Source organism: Pygocentrus nattereri, chromosome 22 (assembly GCF_015220715.1).
Source record: "Pygocentrus nattereri isolate fPygNat1 chromosome 22, fPygNat1.pri, whole genome shotgun sequence".
Lineage (NCBI taxonomy): Eukaryota > Metazoa > Chordata > Actinopteri > Characiformes > Serrasalmidae > Pygocentrus > Pygocentrus nattereri.
The window spans coordinates 23,737,586-23,764,616 of record NC_051232.1 but is presented as its reverse complement, the minus strand read 5'-3'; the positions used below and the strand labels follow the sequence as shown (position 1 = coordinate 23,764,616).

At 38.6% G+C, this 27,031-nt stretch overlaps 1 protein-coding gene across 11 annotated transcripts in view; it reads left to right on the top strand.

Annotated features, from left to right (window-relative positions):
• The window catches only part of nrxn2b (neurexin 2b), an 863,803-nt gene that overhangs the window by 174,881 nt on the left and 661,891 nt on the right, over nucleotides 1–27,031 (top strand). For all 11 annotated transcript variants that reach the window (XM_037533024.1, XM_017697610.2, XM_037533021.1 and 8 more), the window contains exon 3: nucleotides 3,461–3,478. In XM_037533024.1, coding sequence (XP_037388921.1) covers nucleotides 3,461–3,478 — 18 coding nt within the window. The remainder of the gene's footprint in view (nucleotides 1–3,460; nucleotides 3,479–27,031) is intronic.

The window sequence follows — 27,031 nt, the reverse complement described above, 5'->3', positions numbered from 1 at the left end:
TGAAATTCAGGACAGAACGTTTTTATTAATTGACTATGTTTAGGGTCAACTAGAAATATGATTTTTCAACTGAACCATTGCATTTACTTCACTGAGTTTGTGAGCTTCTGATCGAGTAGGAAAACACTAAATTTCACCACACAGGGAGACTATAATCCTAGTGACATGCAACTTGTAAACAAAAATGTTAGAAGAAGACTCACCTGATGGCAAAAATGATTGGGTCCTGGAGAATATCAAGCTGTTTAGTTAAATAAAGTGTTTGATTTCAAGAGTAAAATGGTCAAAACCAACACAGTATTATTTCAGCAATAGTTCTCACCAACAGGTCTGGTTAACTCATTCACAAGAATACAGTTCCTGTCGTGGTCATTTATCCATTTTCTGTATGGTGCAGAATATGCTAGGTCAGTGAAAGTAATTGTTTTATGCTTTAGCCAAAGAGTGTGTGACATTCAGTCCAAACAACCCAGATTAATTGCTTTTCAGATTAAGATATTCACGTCCTTACACAAGTAGACTATTAACTATTCAATCATACGTTCATCTCCACCTTAAAAAAAAAACAAAAAAACAACAGCTGATTGAATTACACTGGTGACATCCTCCAAATGTGAAGTTAACTACTGAGATTGAGTTTTTCTACTACTGTGTTATCTATTGAAATAGAGGGTGCCTTGATGAACCTTTATTAGGAACCTCTCTCTTCAGCCATTCTGCACTTTAATGCTACTGGAAGTTTATCAATTAGCTCGCTAGGACCAGGAGTTTGAACTGTGTCTTTGCAATGTGACTATAAAATAGATGCTGTTGATAAGTAACCTAGAAACGAAAGGAGAATCAAGATGAGATGAGTTTATCAAACCTAATCCAGTTTCTGTGATGATAAACTCAGAAGGAATACGGAAGTGATTTTACCCTTTAAACACTAACCAAAAGATTCTAACGCCACTGTTCCCTCATCCAGCATTACATCTTAATAGCTTCTTTACAAAAAGCAGACGTAAACAGTTCCACAGCCGCAGGAAGCCTCCACTTATGAACATTTTTGCCTTTCTCCGGAGCCGGCAGTATGAGACTTTCTTCTTTTTTTAGACTTGGGTGCTTGTTGCTCTTCACTAAATTATTACATAGAAGCAATTTGCTGCTGTGCCAGCAATGTTCGTCTGAGTAAAATTATTCAGCACAAATATTTATTAGTTTTACTCAGAATGCACAAGCATTGCACAAATTAAAACATCTTAGCTGGGGCTGTCAAAACTTGATTAAACTCGATTACACGGTTGAGTAAGCAAGTACACTGGGCTAGGGGTGGGTGATAAAGTAAAAATATAATATTTTCAGAAATTTTTCACAAAACACAATTTGTCATATTTCATTTTCTGACATGAGTTGGAACAGACATCATAAACAGTGGTGTCACATTTAACATACTATCAAAAAATGGAGTAAAAATGACTTTTATTCTGTTTTACATACTGCCCTACACTAGATCCTAATAAACAGGACTAATTGTGCTCTCTCTCATGTTGTAACAATAAGACATGTAGTTGGGTGATATCAGTACAGTAGAAAAGCTTATTGTTAATAATTTATCACATTACTGATAAATACTGTCAAGTCACCCAGTCCTAAGATAGACCATATATGTGTGTGTGTTATAGTGAGTCAACGCATGATGAGGACCAACTTATACTCACTGGCCACTTTATTAGGTACACACAAACTTTATTTGCTAGTAAAAGGTTGGACCCCCTTTTGCCTTCAGAACTGCCTTAATTCTTCGTGGCAGACTTTCAACAAGGTGTTGGAAACGTTCCTCAGAGATTCTGGTTGGTTATTTGAGTTCCTGTTGCCTTTCTATCATCTCAAACCAGTCTGCCCATTCTCCTCTGACCTCTCACATCAACAAGGCATTTTTGTCCACACAACTGACCGCTCACTGGATATTTTCTCTTTTTCAGACCGTTCTCTGTAAACCCTGTAGATGGTTGTGTGTGAAAATCCCAGTAGATCAGCAGTTTCTGAAATACTCAGACCAGCCCGTCTGGCACCAACAACCATGCCACGTTCAAAGTCACTTAAATCACCTTTCTTCCTCGTTCTGATGCTCGGTCTGCACTTCAGCAAGTTGTCATGACCACCTCTACATGCCTTAATGCATTGAGTTGCGGCCATGTGATTGGCTGATTAGCTATTTGTGTTAACAAGCAATTGAACAGCAATAAAAGTACCTAATAAAGTGGCCGGTGAGTGTATATTGCATTATCACATATGCTCATGAAAAGTGTTGAATACTCCGTAGCCCAAAGCCTCAGGCTCAGATGAAGTGAAATTAACTCTGAGAAATGCAGAAGCCCTCAGAAAGCTGACATTAAAGAACCCTCCAAGAAATTATCCCACAAGCAAGATCCACTGGAACTGATGTAATGAGAGAGAGAGAGAGAGAGAGAGAGAGAGAGAGAGAGAGAGAGAGAGAGAGAGAGAGAGAGAGGAAGAGGAGTCTCCTGTGTGTCCTGTTTATAATTAGTATTCTTAGCTTAGAGCTGTGGTCTAAAGTCTAGAGAAGCACAGATAACTCTAAATGTCAAAGTGCTATATTTAAACATGGTGGTATATTACACTCCACATACATGGCATTTGAATTTGATGTTTATTGTTATTTCTTGCCAAATTTATCCGTAAAAATTTATGGAGGGTATACTTCTGTTCTAGGAATCAGAATCTGCTGATCATGAGAACATGTGTTTTCAGTCTACCTATCTGTCAATCTGTCTGTTCATCTTTCAGTTCATCTATCCATCCAATCACAGTAACTCAGGGCTTTGCAATGCAGGTTTGCACTAACCTAGACAATTCACATTAGATGCTGCAGTAACTTGGGCAGTTCACATTATTATATATGCTTAATAATGCAAGACAATACCAAAGTATGCATCATGCTTAAATGGCCAAGACACTTCTGCATACTAATCAGGTCCTGCTGGGGGGACAGGAGTGGATTATATGTTTTAGATCAGTGCAGTTTATTAGTACAGGTCTAAATTCTTTCCCCAGATGTCTGTTGTATTTAAATATTTGTAATTCCTGCTTGTTGTCAAAGCCACCTAAAGCCATATTCTGAAATGTTAACTATGCAGCACCTTCAATCAGAGATCAGTGTCACAGAAGACTACTGACTTGTCTTTATTGCACATTCGCATTTATATGTTGTTGTTGTTTTTTTATGTGCTTGCTTTGGTTTTCTAAGAGGTCTTACATTTTCAATTAGCCTGTGTCAGGGAAATCGGATAATTGTATAATTTCTCTTTAGAGCTTTAGCTTCTTTGAAAATTACTTCTTCATAAATGACGAATTGAGACATCACTGACTGTATTTTTAGCTGTGTGACTCAATAATTTCGGTTACTAATTAATTTCTCCTTCTCCCCCCCCCTCTGTTTCCTCTCTTCTTGGAGCAGAAGAATACTCCGTGGAAGGTAAGCCTATTGTTTTTTTTCATTGCCTCAGGTTTAAGGCGGCTTACTGTTTTTGCTGGTGTTCATGCTGGATGTTCATGCTAACGTCAGCTCATGAAATTCTGCTCCCTCGTCAGAGGGGCATTGTCAGCTTGGACTGCGGTTTGGATGACTTACAGGGGCTTTTGATTTGCTGCCAAAAAAAGAGATCAATTTCTCAAACACCTATTCTTTACCCTCTTAAAGCAACCCTTCCTTTTTCTCATTGGTTGGTTTTTATTTTGCTTTGCACAGAGCAGGGCCGAGTGGAACATTTCACTTGTTGCACACCTTGGAAAGCACTAAACTTGTGATAAAGTGTAAACAGTGTGGTCAGTGGCCATAAAGGGACACTTTTTTTGTTGAAACAGATCATGTACTTTTAAAATACACCCATGACATAGCTACTCTTGTAGACTGGTAGATTTGGCCAATTTTGTGTGCATTTTTACAGAAGTGGTTCAGTTAATAATGTTGCAAACAATAAATGAAAGGGAATTAACCACTAATGTCCTCCTGCTGATTGGGGACTTCTACCTTCCAACACTGTTAGTGTAATTGGCATGTTAGCATGATTATTTTTGCTTTTCCTTTAAGGCTAAGCTATTCTGTTTACTCCTCAGGGGTAACCACAGGCTCCCTTGACCCTGGCAGTGTGCTAGCCAGAAACATGACCCAGCATCCAACTGCGTGTTATTTCATTGGGTCAGCGCTCTAGGGTTAAACTCATCACCACGTTGTGCGTGAGAGAGACCACCCTCAGGGAACCTTGCTTATTTACTGATAGATTCCCTGCTGGCTCGGTTTGACTGTGTAATTGATAGGCTGTATGCTTGGCTTTGGCTCTCTCAGGGATGTGTATTGGGATAAGCTGCAGGTATCTGCGTATTTTTCCCTATCGGGATTCACTTGCTGATGAATTGCTCCCTCTATCCAGACACAGGCCTCAGGAGAGGGTTGCTATGGCAACGCCACCCGCAAGAAGTTTTGTATTGGAGTTTGAGCAGTCGCTGCTAGCTGATCTTGAAGCTTGACACCACTTGAAAGGGTGGAAAGAGTATAATTTTTTGTTTATTTTATTTATTTATTTTGCAGGACAGGAGCAATTTCGAAAATAGCAGAAATTAAACAAATTTGCGTTTGACTGAACGTGCTTGAAATTGTATACCTGTTCTGCTTAGCAGAATGAGGAAAATGCAGTATCTTGACATTTCAAGCAAATTTGTTGTATGTCCTCAGTTGCTTACCAAGACTCTCAGACTTCCCTCACCATTTTCCCCCTGTCCTGGAAGAAACTACTGATATTTTCTGTCATTCTTTCAATCTCTGCATTGGAATGCACTCCTGTTCTCACCCTGGAAGTTCACACTACATGCTCTGACGCCCTTGATGTAAAAATATCATTGTAGCCACCACAGTGGGTGGCAGGTGAACGTATCTCTACTGCCCCAAATTCCCCTGCGGCTTCCCTGAGGGCCAAGTGTTCCTCCCCTACTGTGTACATAGTGGGAGAAGTGGTGTAATCTGGACTGTATAGAGTGCACCGGTGACCCAGAATGTGATGAAGTGTCCTGATCGGTTTCACTTGGCTGCCCGGAAGAGAGAGAGGGAGGGTCTCTCCCGCTGGGAGAGCTGTACTGTCGACATCAGAGCAGAGCCGGCTGCCCTCAAGAGCTTTGCTTATTTACATTTCACAGGGAAGAGGGGTGAGGCAGGGCCGTGCGGTGAACTCAGGCTGATGCAATACTTGTAGAGGCAACTTGTTGAGAATGTACAGTTACTTTGTGCTGCTGCTCGTTGACAGTCAGATTGCCATTTTTTCAGCTCAGCTTTCAGTCTCTTTGATTATTAAGATTATAAATGATCTGTACCCGGTTGCTTGATTAATTGAGGGATTTATCTTTGTGTTTTAGCTGTATGTAATTTAACACTACCAGCTGACCAAGAGAATGAAAACTCCCACAACTTGCACGGTGCAGATGAATTACAATTTTTATAGGATCCTCTTAGATGTGTCCTTTTATCAGCAGCTTATGACCTCAGATTGTCTGAGATTCTGCGTTCAGCCAAAAATGCATTTACACCCATTTTTTTAAAAACATCATATTATAGTACCTTTCTTTCTTTACCCTGGCATGTTAGCAGCATCATATTAGTATATTAGAATTTGCATACTCATCTTGAACAGGCTTGTCCCAAGACAAATTGAGTGTCCTTCCCTAATAGATCTGCTCACTATAGAGGGTCATTTGGGGCATCAATTTAATCACTTAATTAAGTTGCTGCAGAGCAACTCCCATGGACACTTTCCCAGGCCAGCTATGCTTAAGATGGTATCTTAATTCTTGATCAACCTTGGTTTTGTCCCTAGCAACCAGTTTACTCTCCACTGCCCTATTTTTAGGGGGTTTTCTCTAATTAGGGGCGCTGACCGGGTGTTAGAAAGGTTCTGAGAGATTGATGAGTGTGAGATACTTTAAAACCCAGAGGGGGTGGAACACCATTATATGACACAGAGCTTGCTGCTAGGTCCATGAGAAAGCACCAGAAATGGATGAGCCAGAGCCTCACGGCGACCCTATTTCACTGCAGAAATGTGCCATGCTTGCAGTGTAACCGGATGCTCGCACTTTACCTTGAATAACTGCAGACTGCAGTATGGCTGCAGCTGTATTATAAAGAATGGAATGATGAACTATGTTTTTTTGAAATTATGTACTAAAGCTGCACAATATATTGTATATATTAATCGTCATCACAGTACTGGCCTTTGAATATTGATATTACAAAAGGTTGCAATATGCAAATGAGCCCACTAACCAGTCATTAAATGTTTTACTGTATGCTGTGAGCATCCTTTTTTGATAAAAGCATTCACATGATCCAACAAACCAAAGCATTTTGGTCAAAAACAATAAAGGCCAATAACTATGTCCGTTTTTTTTTTTTATTAGTTTGTCCGTCTTGTGTAGCCCAGTGGTACGCTATTAAAAATCATCCTAAGAAATGTAATGTTATTCTTAGCTGGTAAGAGAGTTTAGATCCATCTCTTTGTCGGCAGACAGGTCCTGATCAGTCTGATCGGATCTGGTCGTATTTCTCTTCTGGAACATTCGGCATTAAACTTGATCAGACGCTTGGAAAATCTGGGATTTTTTCTGCCCTCTGCCTCTTACCCATGAAATGGGAGTTTGATGTGGCGTGTAGATATGGGATTAAAGCTTTGATTGGAACTGTATTTATTGGAGATTACTCCGGATGATCTAAACCAGATTATGGATTTTGTTCTTAGTGTTCCCGAAAGAGGCCAGATGACACTGAGATATTTCCTGGATGTTTTTTATGGAATTAAAAGGAAAAAAAAAAGTTTTATAAGACTGTGATATTAGAAAAAACATGAAGCCTTTTGAGATATCTTTTTCTTCTGTAGAAAAACCACCCAAATAAGGTTGTGACACTTTTTGTCCCTTTTAAATCATTACCCCACATTCTTCTGTAATAAAAAGTGTTTTTGTGTTGTGTGTGTGTGTGTGTGTGTGTGTGTGTGTGTTGGCGTGCTCAGTATGCAAATACTATGCAAATGAACTTACATTTTCACACAGATGCGCTGCTCATAAATGCTGACAAGGTTATTAAAAATAAGAAACAAAAAACATTTTTGTAACTTCTAGTTTTAATTAGTTTCAAATGAACTCCTGTATTCAGTCTAGGCTATTAATGCATAATTTTATTTTAAAATGGTTAATGTATACAATGTTTTAAAGATTAGAGCTGGAAATCTCAAGTTAACAATGCAGCGTATTTTCTGTGTTAACTGTAGTTTAATTTAATGTAGCATTTTGTCACAGAATGGGTGACAGCAGTCCTAACTAAATTGTTCTAGCTTGTACTCAATACCCACAGAGATACTGTACAAACAGAAAGGCATACATCTCTTTCATTCTGAAAGGATTGCCTTTTATTATATTGAATACATTTCTCTGCTTGGATCATTAATAAGATGTTCTCTAGTGTAGAAGCATTTTGAAATATAGGCATTGCAGTGCAGGAAGTATTTCAGTATGGTGATGTTACCAAACGTATGGGCAAATATAATTTGTTTAAGGGATATTTTAGAGAAAATGTCAGTAAATTATAGTGTGCTATATATAGTGTGCAATAAGTCAAAGTTACTAAACAATGTGTCTTAACATAAGTAGCTGAATTAAGGCTGCAGTTTCAGAGGCTAAATGTGTAGCAAATGAGATCAGACAATTGTTTTTCCAGTGCCCTTTTACTAGACATCGCCATACATACAGTAGGTCACCCTCATAAACTTTCCTAGAGCTAAGTAGGAATGTGTGGTAAAAATGTAATAAAACCCTAACCCTTTGCTAAGAAGGCAGAACCAACATGACGCACAAGAAAAAAAAAAGTACATTAAGGATGCTGTGAGGAACAGCAACTTTTAATAAATAAAAATATATATATTACAGTATAATAGCCAATCAGCTACTTACTCGTTTTCACTGAATTTCACATAGTGAAACCACTTGTTTGCAGGCCATTGAATATTTGCATTTGATTGATGTGTCTCTAAGCCAACCAGAATCATCTCTAAATGTTATTTTCTCTGTAAAACTAAGGAAAACTTCAACATAACTCCACAGAACAAACATGCACTGGCAAGAAACTGGCGAATAGCTGACTTCAACTTCATATTCCTGAAGAATTTAAGGTGGGCAATAACAAATAATTGTCCCCTAGCCCTCTTTGAAGGCATATGATGTCCTAAATGTAACTAAAGCCCAGCAGCGAGGCTACTAAATTTTACCCTATTCTGCAGACTGGCAGGGTCACCTACAGAGCACCGCTAGTGGCCTGTTAATGAAGTGATGCTCTTCTTTATTTAAGGGTTGTCCTATTTCACAGTGGAAGAGTTCAACCACTACCCCTTAAAACCCAGTTTCCAAGGTGACACTCAAAAACAAGGGGTAGGGGTAAAAATAAGAAATGGCATTGGCCACGGTCTCTTCCAACAGCAAACCTCCTAAAACTAAATATAATAATGCATATTGTACATCATACATGTTTTTAAGTATCATGGTATTTACCACTAACAGTAGTCCCAGTGTGACTGTATGGTCTGTTCTTTTGATGTCCACACATAAGAAACAAATTCACAATTATCACTCTAAATCACAGCCACACATATAAACACATACAAGTACTCTCTCACTCAGCACTGGCAGAATCTGCCTGAGTTTTGTTGTCTTATCCCTCTCCAGCAGAGCCTGCCTGACAGGCGCGTGTGAGGCCCTAAAGGCATGAAGGCTGGCTTTAGCACGCTCCTTTATCCTCTGTCATAAACCAAAGCTGCTCTGCAGCCCAGAGCTGATCCAGCCGCATGGGTATCCATTTCACACTCACACATACACACAATCTTTCTGCAAGATTTGACTGCACTCTTCCTAGTGCCACCCTCTGTGTTTGTGTGTCTGTGTGTTTGTTTTCATACATTTTCAGAACAAATATCCTGACTTTGGTATAAACACCAGAGGAAACAGAGCTAACCAACAGATTGGGATCTGAACCCCAAGGCACCCGACTGCTCATGCTCAATGAACGTCACATATCATGTATTTGTCAGGCTTGTCAGATTCTCATAGCCCTCCTTCCACTTTGAACAGATTTTCCCCTATATTTTCCTCTGCTTTGTCTTCTTTACTGTTTGGCATTATCCTTTAGGAAAGTACCAATTAGTGCAGCAAAGTGAATGTTTCATTTGTTTGGACAAATGTACAGCAAGACACCTTGCTGTATCAGTACCACACAGTGTGTGAATAGCCTGTTTTAGAAAGCTTATTTAAAAACTGCGGCATGCTGTTCATAAGAATTGCTTGATTAACACTTCACAGTAAATGTAACTGCAATAAATATTTTGTTTTGCACTTGAGGTGAGGATGGGCATGTTTTGGACAGAATTTTATGTACTCAGGCCACTTTCAGACTCAAAACACTGTGTTGGGTTAATAGGGCTAGGATAGAAAGTTCTTGAGTATTTCGGTTGAGACCAACATTTCAGGCCCGATTAAAGCTCTAACCTACAGTGAGGGACACACTGGAAGGTGAAAACCATACAAATGCAAATCTTACTATTAAATACAGATTTTACACACAAACACACACATATGTATGTATTGGATATTAGGTATATGTATGATCCCTGCTCCCAACATTGTGAGAAATCAAGCACAAATATTTGGTAATTTATTGAATAAACTGCATCCCCAGTGTTCTGGGGCTGTGGGGAGTTTTGAATTCTCTTTGTTTTCTTGCTCTACTATACTTCTGTTCCTGCTTAATTCGTGCTCTGCTCTCTGTCTTTTATTCTCTCCACCTCCCTTCACCCCATCCACTACTCACTTCTCTGCATCTCTTTGTATTTCGCTCTTTATTTCTTATCTTCTTAGTCTCTCCTTTTCCCGCTTACTCCTCTCTGTCTCTGTCTTCCTCTCTCGCTCTCTTTCTCTGTTCTTAGGTTGGCCTTTTAGAGGTTTAGGGAGCAAGAACATCAATAGGGGAAACAGAATTGCTGTTTTATTAAGCTGAGGGAAATGGTAACTATACTGAAAGGAAGAAAGGTGGGTTAGAGAGAGGGAAAGAGAGAGAGAAGGAGAAGGATCATCTCCAAGGTACCTCTATTTAATGGAGGAACAATCTCAGATTGCTGCAGACTATAGACTTGTCAGATTTATTCCCCAGAAGCATTTCAGACAGAGATTTAAAGCACTGTACGTGATCTTTTACAGTTCTAAGAAAAGGTGAGTTTCAATGCTAACCATGTGTACAGCTGACCTGTTGAACTTAAGAGGAGTTGTAGCACAGAATGAGGTCAATGGGCTTAAGGTCTTGGCCTCCTTCACAGAAGCTTTTGTTAGTTTCCAAGACTGTATAGCACATACATGGAATAGATGAATGATTCTAAAGCTCTGAGTTTATATATATATATATATATATATATATATATATATATATATATATATATATATATATATATATACTTTGAAATGCTTTAAATTAATTATTGTTAGTATATATTACAAATACACTATATTGCCAAAAGTATTCACTCACCCATCCAAATAATTGAATTCAGGTGTTCATGGCCACAGGTGTATAAAATCAAGTACTTAGGCCTGCAGACTGCTTCTACAAACATTTGAGAAAGAATGGGTCGCTCTCAGGAGCTCAGTGAATTCCAGCATGGTACCGTGATTGGATGCCACCTGTGCAACAAGTCCAGTCGTGAAATTTCTTCACTACTAAATATTCCACAGTCAACTGTCAGTGGTATTATAACAAAGTGGAAGCCATTGGGTATGGCAGCAACTCAGCTACGAAGTGGTAGGCCATGTGAAATGGCAGAGCGGGGTCAGTAGATGCTGAGAAACATAGTGTGCAGAGGTCACCAACTTTCTGCAGAGTCAATTGCTACAGACCTCCAAACTTCATGTGGCCTTCAGAGTAGCTCAAGAATAGTGTAAAGAGCTTCATGGAATGAGTTTCCATGGCTGAGCAGCTCCATTCAAGTCTTTCATCACCAAGGCGCAATGCAAAGCATCGAATGCAGTGGTGTAAAGCGCTGCCACTGGACTCAAGAGCAGTGGAGATGTGTTCTCTGGAGTGACGAATCATGCTGCTCCATCTGGCAATCCGATGGATGACTTTGGGCTTGGTGGTTGCCAGGAGAACAGTACTTGTCTGACTACATTGTGCCAAGTGTAAAGTTGGGTGGAGGGGGGATTATGGTGTGGGGTGTTTTTCAAGAGTTGGCCTTGGCCCCTTAGTTGCAGTGAAAGGAACTCTTAATGCTTCAGCAGACCAAGAGATTTTGGACCATTTCATGCTCCCAACTTTGTGGGAACAGTTTGGGGATGGCCCCTTCCTGTTTCAACATGACTGTACACCAGTGCAAAAAGCAAGGTCCATAAAGACATGGATGAGCGAGTTTGGTGTGGAAGAACTTGACTGGCCTGCACAGAGTCCTGACCTCAACCCGATATAACACCTTTGGGATTAATTAGAGCGGAGACTGCGAGCCAGGCCTTCTCGTCCAGCATCAGTGTTGACCTTACAAATGCGTTTCTGGAAAAATGGTCAAAAATTCCTATAAACACACTCCTAACCCTTGTAAAAAGCCTTCCCAGAAGAGTTGAAGCTGTTATAACAGCAAAGGGTGGACCGACATCATATTAAACCCTGTAGATTAAGGATGTCACTCAAGTTCATATTCGTGTGGAGGCAGACAACCAAATACTTTTGGAAATATAGTGTATCTCCAAAGCTTTTTTAGTTTGCATATTGTCTCTGCTTATGACAGTCTTATTGGTAGGTTTACCCTTTTATATGAAAAAAAAAAAACAAATAAAGGGATTTTTGCTAAATATTTTTTCACATATTTGACTAAGATTAATAAACTACCATTTGTGAACTTGGGTAACTGTCTGTGTGAATTGTTTAAATGCTTCAAAACAGTAGAGTATCACTGGCAGTTTGAGTTGGTCAGACATGTCCAAATAAAGCCATTCATTTAGCTGAGGCCTTGGTCATCGCTAGTCTTTACCTGGATACTGAGACCATGAAAGTAGTAGTCACACTGCATGTCCTGTTGTTTAGGCTCTTTGGTCAAGTCACATGGAAAAGCTATTCTCTTTTAATTCTAGGCTTGGTGTTCAGCTAACCTTAAAGTTTAAGGTATATTATGCAGTAGATTTTAGTTATTTAAAGTACTTTGAACTATTAGCTAGAAAATGCTTTGATGAATTGCTGAAACTGAAATGTATGTAGTTACAGTGATGAGGAACAGATATTTGGACCTGTCATGGGTTGTTAGAGTTGATAAATTCAAAGCAGTAAAACTAGCATGCAAAGCTGACGTTCAGCTCTTTGAGTTAAGTGTCTTTTCTGGCCCTAGAGGGTTACAGGACCAGAAGGAAGGCTCTCTTTTTTTACCTGCTTGTGCACTTTTCCAACTGAATAGTGATGTCTCTGTCAGGATGAACACACACACACACACACACACACACACACAGACAGAATGTGATGCAAGAACATGTGAATGTGAAGCAGTCAGACAAGCAACAGATGCATGATGCTGACAGCTTGCTATTTTCTCTGTGACGTGTACTCTGTGTCACACTTTCATAACCAGACCTGTCAGGGGCTAAAAAAACACAGGCATTTCATCTTTCCTAATTCAGCACTGAGCCAAAACAGAGCTCAATTAGTATTCTCAAAATGCTCATATCACCTGATCACATGCCCAACACATACATTCAGGAGTGTGGATCATGTGAAAGGATTGCATCGGGCTGTTAAACTCAAACTCAAGCCCACAAACACTGTAGTTCATACTTGTGAATTGCTTGGCAATTAGCAAAGGTGACTTAGGTATGTTAAATCAAGAAAAACTTCAGTGCTATAGTCTTTCTGAACTGACATATGACAGCTCTCTGTAATAGTCCAAAACTAGCACAAATATTCTAGCCACTCAGTGGTGAAATGACCTCCCCCTGAGCTCTGCACAAGGTAGTCTGTCTGTTTCTTACAGCCTGGCAATACCATTTTGCATTCACTTCCAATGAACCTTTTAAATGTTTTACTTATTAAACCCTGACTGTAGATTCCCTGGGTACTCTGCTGGCATTCTGTGGATTAGCTGGATATTCTGCAGATTCTGTGTTCTATAAATTATCTGTAGATGCTCTGGGTACTCTGTTGATACTGTGCTGGTTCTCTTGATACTCTGTAGATTGTGTGTGTGTGCTGTAGATTGTCTGTAGATTCTGTGAGTATTCTCTAGATTCTATTTGTATTCTATAGTTTCTCTGGGCACCATTTTTTGGGTATTCTGTCAATTCTGTGATTTATCGATTAGTGTAGTGATTGTCTGTAGATTCTGGGGATGTTCTGTTGATTCTCTGTAGATTTTCTAGGTATTCTTTGTAGGTTTTCTTGGTAGTTCATACCCAGATTCTCGGTGTACTTTATTGATGCTCTGGGTATTCTATTGATTGTCTGGAGTCTATAGACTCACAGGACATGCTGTAGATTCTCTGTGCTCTCTGTAGGTTCTCTGGGTATACTGTTGATTCTCTAGTCTTTCTGTAGATGCTGTGTGCTCTTTGTAGATTCTCTGGATATTCTGTTGATTCTGTGTGGTCTCTGGGTAATTAATAGATTCTCTGTAGATTCTCTGGGTATTCTGTATATTCTCTGTGTTCTCTCTAAAGTCTCTGGGTATTCTGTATATTCTCTGTGTTCTCTCTAAAGTCTCTGGGTATTTTGTGGAATTAGTGTGTTGAATTGCCATGTGTTGTATAGATTCTCTGGATATTTTATTAATTCTCTGGGGATCCTGGAGATTGTTTGTTGATTTTCTGTGTACTCCAGATTCTCTGTGCTCTCTGTAGATTCTCTGGGTACTTCAGATTCTCTGTGCTCTCTGTAGATTCTCTGGGTACTTCAGATTCTCTGTGCTCTCTGTATATTCACTCTGTACTTTAGATTCTCTGTGCTCTCTGTAGATTTTCTGGGTACTTCAGATTCTCTGTGCTCTCTGTAGATTCACTGGGTACTTTAGATTGTGCTCTCTGTAGATTCTCTAGGTACTTTAGATTCTCTGTGCTCTCTGTAGATTCACTGGGTACTTTAGATTTTCTGTGCTCTATGTAGATTCTCTAGGTACTTTAGATTCTCTGTGCTGTCTGTAGATTCATTGGGTACTCTATATTCTCAATGCTCTTTATAGATTCTCTGTGTACTCACCAGATTTTATTCTCTGAGTTCTTTTGGTTCCTTGGTTATCCTCTAGTTTCTCTGGATGTTGTGTCATTTCTCTGTGCCTTCTGTAGGTTCTCTGGGTACTCTATATTTTCTCCTGGTTTTCTATAGAATATCTATGTTCTCTGGAGATTCTTTGTTTTCTTTGAAGTATAAGAGCATCTGCTAAATGAGTAAATGTGCTGGTCAGTTGTCTTCCATCACTCTTGTACATAATCGATCTTTCTGGTGTCTTTATGATGAGTAATCTGACAGTACAAACTAAGGCTATGTTGACACAGAAGGTAAACATGGCTAATCTGATTTTCTCACCAAATCCAATTTTTTGTTAGTCTGTTCACAATATCTTTTAAATGTGACCTCTATGCAACAGTCTGAACAGATCTCGCTCCTTAACTGACCCACATGTGCAACAGAACAATGCTTCAAATGGCACAGTCATCCAGATGTATACAATTAAAATAGAATGAACAGTGACAGCCGCTCCCAAAGGTTTGTTTCATCTTCGCCATCACAGAAGCTAATAAGAAGTTCTGATGGCTGACAGCTGTGCTTGTCACCCAGAATGCTTTTTAGCGCTCTGCAAAAAAAAAAAAGGCTTGTTATTAGGACAGTAGTGCAAAATTCTTAAGAATATTGTGTTGGATTAATGTAAAAGTCACTTCTAATCTGGCTTTTTAAAAATTAAAATGAGTCGCTTTGCCACATATCAAATACTAATTGCATTTTAGTACCAATATGGAAGTGTTCAAAATCAGAATTGAAAATGTCAGATTCACTATTTAGTGCTGTTCAGCTTGACACACAGATAAGACCTCCATGTCACATATAAAGAAAAAGATTGTACTTTGGCCATTTTTACCTGAACAAAATGTAAATCTCTGCTGTAATTTTGCACTTGGGTAACATTTTCGTTTCCACATGCTACGTACTTGAACATGATCACTATAGCAAAACTTACAGGTTTTCTACTTGTTACAAGTACTAAGATGCTGCACAAACTCGATTTTAATACACTGTGTAAAGGTCAGAGCAACAGCGAATACAGTGCATGTGTAAATGTTTGAATCATCGGAACGTGTTCAGGCTAAAAAAAGCAAATATGAAGATCTGCCCATGAGTTTGGCAGGTGGTATTTTGTTGGGAGAAAACTGGTGGATAATAAAGTTTGAACATAATCCTGAAAGTGACCAAAGGAAATAAAGATCATTAGACCTCACTGAACCAAGGCACACAGGACGATTTCCTCTCTCTCTGTCTCTCTTTCTCTCTCTTTCTCGCTCTCTCTCATAATGAGAAATTGTAACACATCACCACCTGCATTATACACGCCACCTCCCTCCATTTAAGATGTCAAACATTCTCAAGGGAATTTCTCTCTCTGTGGAATTCCGTGTTCATGCTATAGAGCCAGGGTTTCTCGGCTTTAGCCCCTGCCGCTCCACTTAAGGCTGGAAGAAGCTCAAAGGGCTCGAGCTGCATGTCCTGACCCTAACTGCTGCTTCTGCTTCAGTGTTTCACTTGAGATAGACTCCAGAACTGCTCCAGTTGACATGGTAACCATTATTCGGTCATGAGTGTTTTCTGGGTTTAAGATTGTGACACTTATTTATGGAGTGGCAGTAGAGCGATGATTGACAGGGAAAAGCTTCTGTTTCCAAAGACCAACACTTTATACAGAATTTCAAACTGACATAAAGCTGTGTGTGTGTGTGTGTGTGTGTGTGTGTGTGTGTGTGTGTGTGTGTGTGTGTGTGTGTGTGTGTGTGTGTGAATTTTCTTATGCTCTGGGAGAGACGGTTTCACAAACTCCATGGTTTGCTTCCCACAGCTTTGATAAATCTAATACTGAAACTGTTAGTATGTACCACACCCTGCTGTGTGTGTGTGTGTGTGTGTGTGTGTGTGTGTGTGTGTGTGTGTGTGTGTGTGTGTGTGTGTGTGTCTGTGTGTTTGAAAGTTTGACACTCCTGCAGAGCTACCCCTTGCATATTTCTCAGTAGATATCAGTGAGCTAACAGCTCTTTACCTTAAAAAAGATGCATTTAACACTCTCTCTCTCTCCCTCGCACAACACACAGAAGCATACACATGTAGATAAAACCACAGGAATTCTGAATCACACTGTATCCCCTGACTTGTCAAGAACATGGGGATATTACAGAAAACTTTTATACGTCCTTGTACATAAAATTAACAAAAATCAAATTAGAAGAAAACCTAAATCACTTACCACATTGAAATTGTTGCTGTAAAGAGTGGGTCTCAGTTATTTAGGTATTTGTAGGCCACTGTGTTTTGGTTCTCATGAGGTTAACTTTGGGGAATCATGGATGGCAGCTGATAAATTCATGCATAGCTAATTTGATAACATATTTTTGAGAATGACCCAGTGGTGTTCCAGATACAATGACGGAGAAGGCATGCATTGATCAAAACATTTTAACAGAATTAGTCCCTCACCCATGTGCTGGACCAGCAGTGTGCTGCTTTGAAATGGTTAATCGAGGACCCATGCACAGCCCTAACCATAACCACCATTTTTATAAATTTTAAATAGTTAGCATTAACCCCCCGAGTATTTAAGAATCACCATTACATTTTTAAAGCACAGAATTATACAATGTGTAGTGCAACACATTTCAATATGTGCAGTACAGTACATTACAATAAATACTTAATCTCAAAACACACACCCAGTACACACCCTTTCTCACTCTGGGTTAAAAGAAGCCACTATAAATGTTGTTACAGAGACAGAGACTATCTTCATTGTGATTTGTCCTGAGTCACCCAGATTCATCACTCTCTCTCTCCCTCTCACTCATACACACACACACACACACACACACACACACACTCCTGCCTTCTGAACCACATTCCAAGACGATGCTTGTTTCAGAAGGCAACACAGAATGTCTGCAGCAGCTGCCACATGGCATTATCCCTCCACGGATTTATTTATTTTTCTTTTGTGTCAAGTCTGTTCATTCGTTTGTTCTGTTTTTGGATGCAGGCTTAACACAGGCCAACTTCACAATGTCATACTGGAGTCTGGGCTCACGTTGCTCGTTCGTGTCCAGGCTGCCTTAAATTTTTGAGCTATTTGAGCTTCAAAAAACTAAATTGATGGGACAAAACACAGATTCTTATTCTATTAACTTACTACTCACAATTCAGTTAACACAAAACTTTAAGGGAGCCCAAACACTAATGTTTCGAGTTAAAACCACATTTTTACAGTATAGATAGATGGATAAGAAAGTACAAGCACAAACATGGTATGGATTGAAAGTTTGGAATCCGCAACAGAACACTCATGCCATGTTTTCCTGAGCTATGAATGAGAAACAATCAACAAATGACACCAGGGTTGTTTTCACTGACTATCGAGTGTTAAAGAAGAAAGTAGAAGGGTCTGTGTCATGGATGTGGTTGAAGCCTAGTTTTGGACTAAACTTCTTCACCTGTGGTGTTTCACCATTAAAGATGTCCTTTGGTCTAGGCTTAGGCATAATTTGGATCTGGGAAACTGGACCTACATCTGTCATCTGTGTCTGCTACAAATGGAGGGGGTTAAAACACAGAGCAGTAAGTGTTTAGCATACTCAGATTATCACTCTCACTCGCTTGATCTGCCCACTTTACTACATTTTCATATGTAAGATTTAAGAGGCCTCATCAGTTAAAATGACACCAACTCTGTGTAATTGCTTTGACATTTTGGCAGCTTCTATTGAGCAAATACATCACACTGCCTTGTAGCACATGATTTTATTCCCATGGCCACATGTCCTTCTTTTTCCTCCTTCTCTTTCTATCATGGTTCTAACTCCATACATTAGTCTCTGGTGAATACTTGCAAAATTGCACTTTTGGCTCATTTGTTGCAGAGAAATTAATGCAGATATTGTCATTATTGGCTTACAAGCTGGATTGTCTTTCGGAGTGTTAAGTGTTTCCCTGTTATGAATACATTTTAAAGGAATAGTTAGGCAAGCGTTTTTTTTTGTTGTTTTGTTTTGGGGGTTTTTTTGCACTACAGCTGTAAGGCTAAAATTAAAGGACAAGAAATGAATCAGCACGTTACAGTTTGTATGGTGAGATTTAAAAACATAATTGAAATTTTTGTTGAAATGGTTTAAGGGGAGTTATGTGCTCTTTCTAATGTATCAACGACTTTGAATATGAAGAAGGTTGAATGCACTAATATATTTTTGTATACTAATATAAAAATGGCTCTGGCTTAAGGATGCTGATTCTAATGCTGATGCTACCTGCTGTTAGAAAATAATATACCACGTAAAATGGATAGCATGAATTAGGATGCTAATTGAAAGTGCATAGATGTTTCCAAACAACATTTTCCAAATGACAACCTGGGACTACCTTCTTAGTTTCAAAACTCTAAACAAGAGAGATTACACTTTAAACCTGTCAAACCCAACCATACTTTGGATTTTATTTGAAATCCTGTATGTACGGGTTGTTAATTTGGTTTACAACTTAACCCACACTTGTATAGTGGGTTACATATGTACACTGACCACATATATTGAATCACCTGAGATCAGATACTATTCTGCATGTCTTTTCTTACATTTGCTGCACTGATGATAGGCAACCGTTCTTCTTACTTGACTCTCTTGAATCTCTTCTTGAACGGAAGTTCAAGCTTTAACAAGAAGGAGTGAACTTGCAGATTACAGACTGCATATTATTCTGCAGCAGTTAACAGTTTAATAACTTCTCACTGTTTATCCTTCATATACTGGAAACCTAGAATGGGCCTGCACCACCAACTAACCTTCTTCGATTACATTACATGTACGCAATTATTTTTAAAATGTATTCTACTTTTTAACGAGTGGTCTTTAAATATCTCAATAAGACAATATATTATGAATTGAAAACTAACAAAAAGCATGCTAATTATGGTGTGTGTGTGTGTGTATGTGTATATAAAGTCATAATCAGCATGTTTTTTTAGATACATCATATCTTTCTTGTGACTAAAAATTCAATTAGCCTTTAGATTGCTTTTGCTCTGTGATTCTGCAAATTCCCACTCCTCAGCATTGAGATGGTTTGACCTCTCCTGTCCAAAAAGTCAGTAGTTTCTAGACCGTACTCCTTCTAGACCGTACTCCTCTAGCTGGTCGTCTTGTGGTATAATTTCTGTAGAAACTTACTGTTTGCCTGGTCTGCAACTTCCCAAAGTTCTCTCCTGTGACTCCCTTACTGAGATCACTTCACTGGCTCCCTGTGGCTGAAAGAATCGACTACAAAACTCATGCCCTTGATTCTCAAGCCTCAAAGGCCTTACTCACCAGTGCCTGCAGATCATGCTTCAGAAATACTTACAAGCAAGTTTATTCAGATCCTTCACTTCAGCATGCTTGGCATGTCCTTCCATAAGACCTAAACATGCTTGCACAGTAAAATCTCACTGCTTTATTGTCCTTGTCCATCAGTGGTAGAATGACTTTGCCTTAGGACGACCTGGACATAAGTCACTTAAGAACCTCTTCAAGCTATTCCTTGGCCAATACCGATCTGAGAATCTTTTATGTTATGCAATATATCTGTGTATTTGCACCTTTAGCAGCGCGTATATGCACTTACAGAATGCTTAAGCAGTTACTAATCTATTCTTACACTAGTGCATTCTTTTTTTGCTAGATGTAAATGAGACCAGGTTGTTCTTTTTTCTATACAATTATGCTTTGAAATGTATTTTTCTCTAAGTTACTCTTGATAAGCTAGGTTAACAGTCTTCTCTTTTAGGTTTTAAGCCTTTCCAGATTTTCAGTGTACTGTTTTGTCGGCTACTGTACATTGCTTTGTAGCAGAGTGCTAGCCAAATATGTAAATGTAAATACACAAATACAAAGCCTTTGGTCATGTAAAGTAAGTTTAAAGTTAGTTTATACCAAATTACTAAAAAATGTTAGCTTTCATTTCATTTGACAATTTTAAGAAACTAAAATTTTAGTAACAATGAAATTTACAATGGCTGATTGTAATTTTATATGCTCAAAAATTAAACAGACTCCAGTACGCTGTTCTAATAGTTAAACATTGTTTTACAGATAGGTCAACTATAAAACATGATTATCAGTTATCAATTGTTACATTTATTTTAAAAATTCACCTTTACCTGAATGCAGTTTGTCTTTAAAACATTTAAAACCACATTATTGGTGCATTGCCTCCATATTTTCCACTATTGCTATCAATCTGTAGGAACCTCATCTGATTGTATTGTGCACAAAATGTCGGTCAGGCTCCACTATTAATAGGCACCCATGTATTAAGAATTTACCAAGCAGAAATTGAATTTTTTTTTTTTTTTTTTTTAGCTGAGGCATGAAGGAAGTTTTCAAAGTAATGCCATCAGTGGGAGCAGTCTGTCCTCAGTCATATGCTGATTTCAGTGTGGGCTAGCAGTTTTCCTCTTTGTTTGTATGCCATCTGGACCACTTGAGCTAGACAGGTGGTCTACATGATGGAATGTTTTGTGTGTGTGTGTGTGTGTGTGTGTGTGTGTGTGTGTGTGTGTGTGTGTGTGTGTGTGTGTGTGTGTGAGGGAGTGAGAGGGATAACTTCTCAAAAAAGCACCCATATCACGCACAAGAATGCTTTCAGGCACCACACAGAACTGCATCTAGCCTACACATTCACAAATATCACTGCCCAGTACACATGGTAGTTTCTAAAAAAGCCATTCATGCATGGTCACTTTCTGTTTGGAGAGAGTACTAGTGGTACTCCACCCAGTGTTTAGGGCTTTTGCTCATTTTTTAGCTTTTGCTGAAGTAAATACTTCATACCAGGATGGAACATATAAAGTAAGGCTCTAAAATATACACAAAACACCATAGTTTGAAAATATTACAATATTTAAAAAGCATTATTATATTAACTAGATTATATTCGTATTTCTTGGATGAGATGAATTCCTTGATTAATCAAACCAACCTCATTTATGGAATTATACTATATAAATCATGTTCATTTGCATATTGCAGCCCTCTGTGATGTCATTAATGCTAATAATAAAAGCTAACCTCTGAGGCACCTCTGACACCATTGTTTTGGTTCTAATGAAAAGCTCACATCCCAGCCTTGGTGCAAAGCTTTCCTGACCTTTGAGAAGAAATGTTAAGCTTAAATTAGTTGTCAGGATGGGTAGGGGAAATAATGCTCATGACGTTAGCTCCTACAACGTGATCTGGCTGCTGACCTTTGGGTTACCCAGGGCAGGCCACCATACCACATGCTGTGGGCTTCTGTAACATCCATAAGAACAATGGATTCCAGCCACTAAAAATACATACACTGTTAGAAATAAAGGCTCTGTGCAGGTACATTTCATTTATGAAAGTACAAATAATGTAAATGTTAATTCAAAGGTACAACAGTAAGTCCCACTGTGAACCTTAAAGATTAAACCTTAAAGGTTTTTCCCAGGTGAAAAGTACGTATTTGTACCTGTTCACAAGCTAATGTTTTAAAACAGAACAATACAATAAAACTGAAAGTTTTTTAGGCATCTAAGCAAATTTTTAAACTATTTCCCTCAGCAGTGAGTTTATCACAATATACATTAGAATAAAATCATATTCATCATTCAAATAAACAGAAATACAATAAAAAGCAACAAGAATTTGGGTCCATATTTTTCCTTGACACCTTCACAGCCACCACAGAGACTTGTTAATATCATCAATTACATCATGAGCTCAATTTAATGAAGCACTGATTGGTCAAACCAGGAGCTGCTTTTTAACTACATATAATACTGGGCTTCCTCCAGGAGAGGTTTAAAAATGGTTAAACACACTAACATCCAGAAAATCGCTATTAATTAATATTCTATAAATTTGGTTTATTCAAATATTAACACTTTTCTCAGCAAATAAACACACACTACACACTGTATTGGGTGCATAAGACTTTCGCACAGTACTGTGTGTGTGTGTGTGTGTGTGTGTGTGTGTGTGTGTGTGTGTGTGTGTGTGTGTGTATATATATATCAGGGCTGTCGAAGTTAACGCGATGCTAACGCATTAACGCGGTCTCAATTTAACGCGATTAAAAAAAATAGTGCCATTAACGCAAATTCTATTTGGCCCTGCGCGTCATCCGTAGTTCATGTTGAGACTAGCCCGTGCGCGGCGTCCCTCATTAAGAGTAGAGGAGTAAGTTTCTGTGTTTACATGCAAAGATTTTTACCCGTCCGACTGAAAACAGTCGGATTACAGACTCAGACTGAGGTGTTTATTCTCACTCTGTTCAACTGTCTGATGAAAATCTTCGTTTTCTCGCTACAAGTAATCCGATGCAGAATGACGCGCATGCGTGGAGCCGCGCCTAGAGTAAACGTTACCATGGCAGCGAACATCACGTGATGTCCAGTCGCGTCGAACGGTATAAACCTTTCGCTATGCCGCGACGCGCATGCGCAGAACGTTCTCCGACGGTCCGATTGGCGTGTAATCGGATTCAGGCGTTTACGCGGATATTATTCTTCTATCTAACGGATTATTTAGAGGTTTACCCAACCGAATGTATTCCGAATGGCCTCAATCTGACTAGACTATTCCGATTGAGCAGTTATTCGGATTATTAACGGATTATTAGGCTGTATAATGTATAGTGCTAGTGAGCCACGTTTACATGCTGTTTACATGCTGTAGCACTGTGGGATGACACTACATGTCTTTAATGAAGTCCAACTTTGTGTCATTTATTTTTGTTTGCGCAGGACTGTGAAGTCCTATAGGCTGTGACTGAATACAACTTCAGCACAATTGAAGTTTTATGTTGTTTTGTTTTTCTTTTGTTACACATATCTGAACTGAGACACGGTCGTGTGCGACTACATGTCTTATATTTGAGACTATAGCTTCCTAATCTATTACAAACTCAATGTTGTGTTTTGTAGGGTCAGTATTACTGCCTAGTATGTGAGTGAATAAAACTCCCTTGCCGTTTTCTCTTGTCCCAGCAGTTTTAAACATACGTACATTTAGCATAAAATGTGTTCACCATTTTAATTGTAACATTTCACTTACAAATCCTTATTTTCTATAACATTTACATAGATAAAAAATCTGATTAATCGCAATTAACGATATGAAATTCTGATATTAATTGCGATTAAATGTTTAAATAGTTTGACAGCCCTTTATATATATATTAGAATAAATATATAAAAAACTCCATCTGATTTCTCAGCTCTCTCTCTCTCTCTCTCTCTCTCTCTCTCTCTCACTCTCTATTTCTCTCACTCACTCTCTTTTTGTCTCTTTGTCCATGCCTTAATCTTTGTCTAGGCTGCATGTGTATTCATTCATTGTGTAATGGATCCAATTTTAAAGTAAATTTCATGCACTGAGCATGAAGTTGATTATCCTGCATATTAAAGAGTTTTTCTCCAGGCTTGGTTATTCAAACAGCCATTATTATGATGCTGATAAGAAGACATCTGCAATAAAATAACTATGATGTGGCTGATTTGACATTACGAAGATTTTTTTTTTAGCTTTTAAATAGTTTCCATATTTTCATTTTAATAGGTTTAGATCGGCTTTTATTAAATGGCAGGATATTTTCTTGATTTGTCTGAAAGTCACAGGTCTAAGAAAACACATACACACAACTTTTTTTTTTCTTTTGAATCCATGAGTCTTGGCTGATATTGGTACTGAGTATTTTCTTTCAAAAATTAGAAAAGCAGTCTCTTTTAAGATTCATCTAAAAGCACTATGCATACTCAAACTAGATTAGACTAGTCATGCTAAGCCTTCTGTTTGTGCCATTAATGTCAAAACACTATAAAAAAATGAAACAAAAACACCTATATGATAATGCCAATGTCTGTTAGTGCTGCTATAGCACTGTAGTATGTGCAAAACGAATGGCAATTCACATTTATTTTTTTGTCTAAACACAAGCATTTGAAAGTTATAATGGACATTCCAAAATTCCATATGTTGTATCTGAAGCTTGTAACAGACATAATAACATTATTGTTAACATTAACATGTTGTATTTTTACTGTGACGCTGCTGCTGCTGTTTTTCATTTTCCAGCTGACTGAAATCTGGTTAGATTACTGCTCATATTTGCAGTGTTTTGCCTGGAGTGATGGTTTTCTCACAAAATTTGTCCTCTTGTCCTAAAATTAGTTGAAAATTACTCATTGGAAATGAAAAACGTGATTGGTTGATTCCACTGTTACTTCCCAGTTATGTTAATGGTTACTCTGATGCGCTGGGCCTACGGATCAGCTCCTAAAGTCCTGTATCTGCCTAGATACCACATTGTTGCATACCTGATTGAACAATTTTCTGATGAACATATCAAGAGTTTAACTGTTTTTTTGCAAACCAAAACCATTGAAAAATGAAATAAAGGTAGTTGTACAGCACTTGTGTGGATTAATTTCAACAAACATGATGACTATATTAAATTAAAATAAAACATGATTTTTTTTTTATTTCACATAAATCATTAAAAGACTGTGACGATGCTGCCGTACTAGAAGCAGTGGTGTCTCTACATTTGGGGCGTCAGTGTTCATCTGATTAAATGAGCTGTTGAAAAACACTCAATGCATGCTCAACGTGCTTTCAGTGACCAGCTGTGGGACACGATCTCATTTGCCCCATGCTGAGAGCGGTCAATAAAAAATAATACATTTACACACACCCATACGTTTAGTAACATCGTTTACAGGATGGGCATTGTTACACAGTTAGCTATAGCTCCTCATTTGTAGTAGCCACTCATCATAGCGAGGCATTGTAATGAGTCAAGTCAAAAAATGTAATAAAAGTTGAATTTGGTACCCTGCTATTAGAGCAGAAATTGGAGATTAAACGTTTGGGACCATACCAGCCAGATCATTCAGTCTGGAAAGGACAAAAACTGCTACTTTAATCCAAAGAGGTTCATGAAAAAACAAGGCTAACTGTGAGTGTAGCTAAAAGTACTCTTCTGCTTTCCTCGCCTGCCCTTGCTATGCTATCACTTGAACTCATTAATGGACTGGTGGACTTTGAGAGAGGTTTTTGACAAGTTTGCCCAGATGAAAGATGGTCATGCATCTTTTCTTTTCAAGAAGTGACCATCACTAGTGAGTCATTCTGCATTATTACAAGCTTGTTGTTCCTAATGCCTGAAAAGCAAAGTGTTTCCTTGCTGGGAAATGTTGCTTTGGATATGTAGCTGCAGACCACAGTGATCGTATACTGCTTAATAAATTTGGGTTTGTAATGGGATGCTGTATGACCAGGTTTTGAGAGATCTAATGTGATGATCATAACACTCATATTCCTGTCTCCATTTCCACTTACTCCTGCACCAGGTTACGTTAATTTGTGAATTTGAGATTTCTTTGATGGCACGTGTTTTATTGAGGAGTTGGCTGCCGCCCTTATTGTTTATTGTGCCCCACCAGGCTTTCTGTGCCACCACTGCGACACCACTGACTAGCATAAATACATAACATGACAATGAGTTATATAACACAGCAGTTAAACTCTTTCACAAAACAATAAGGAGATATTCCTTACGATGCTTGCATTATTAAAATAATGGGATATAGTGTAATACTTGGCCACTCATTGTTTTTAGAATAACAATAGACAGGTAGCGTATGTTATCACGTGGTCCACTTTGCTGGATTGTGCTAACAGCAATTCTGTGATATTTCAGGCCAGATTTGTTTCAGAATCAGTTTTTGAACTATTTCTTTATTTTCCTCCAATGTTGTGCTGGTATTAGCCTAATAGAAATGGTGAATGTCAGATTGATGACATGTCGAAATCATGGTAATAATAGTGTTTTCTCCTAAGACTAATTTCTACTCTGCAGCATCTGTGATAGGTGTAAGCAGTCAGAGAACAGGTATATTCTCTATGAGCAACACTCAAAGCTCTCCTGCTCAGTCCTCCTATTGCTCATTTAACCTTTAGCTGACCTCTCTGTCTTTGAAGATTTGAGATCAAGCAGAGATTAGAGGTTACTCACCGCTCAATTCTCCACAGCACTGTTTACAACCAGAAAAAGGAAAAAACATAGAGAGTGGCATCCATCTTCCTGTTTAGATGGAGCCTCAGACACTGTGTGTTTGTTTGTGTGTGTGTGTGTGTGTGTGTCTGCATGCTAAGTTCTGAATAATTGAATATCACTGTTTGTAGGCAGCCTTATGCGTCCTCTTGCTTGAAAGGAAATCTATAACATTGTAATGACTGCACTGCTAACTAGGGGATAGTGAGGCATGAACATGCATCCACATGCATACACAGAGACCAGACACATACCCACATCACCCACATGTCTAATTATATTATTTTTCCCCAAAGACTGGGAGCAGCACTACACCAGATACAAAATCCCATCTACATGCACCCAGATATTTCTGAAAACATTTTTCCCTCTGTGCTTTTGCCTTCCATCCAAATAAAATGTTAAATATTCAGCAAATAATAAGTAATTGTGCATAAAAATAGTCTCTGAACTGAATGTGTTAATCAACCAAACATAATTTGACTTTTGCATAAGACTGTATAAGAGGAGCTCAGGGGAAAAAGTAGGATGTGAGTTATTTATATGCTTGCTATCATGCTTAATCATTTAAAGTGCAGCTGTGCAATGATATGGGCGATGACGTGTCTGGTGCTGATAGATGTTTGTGTT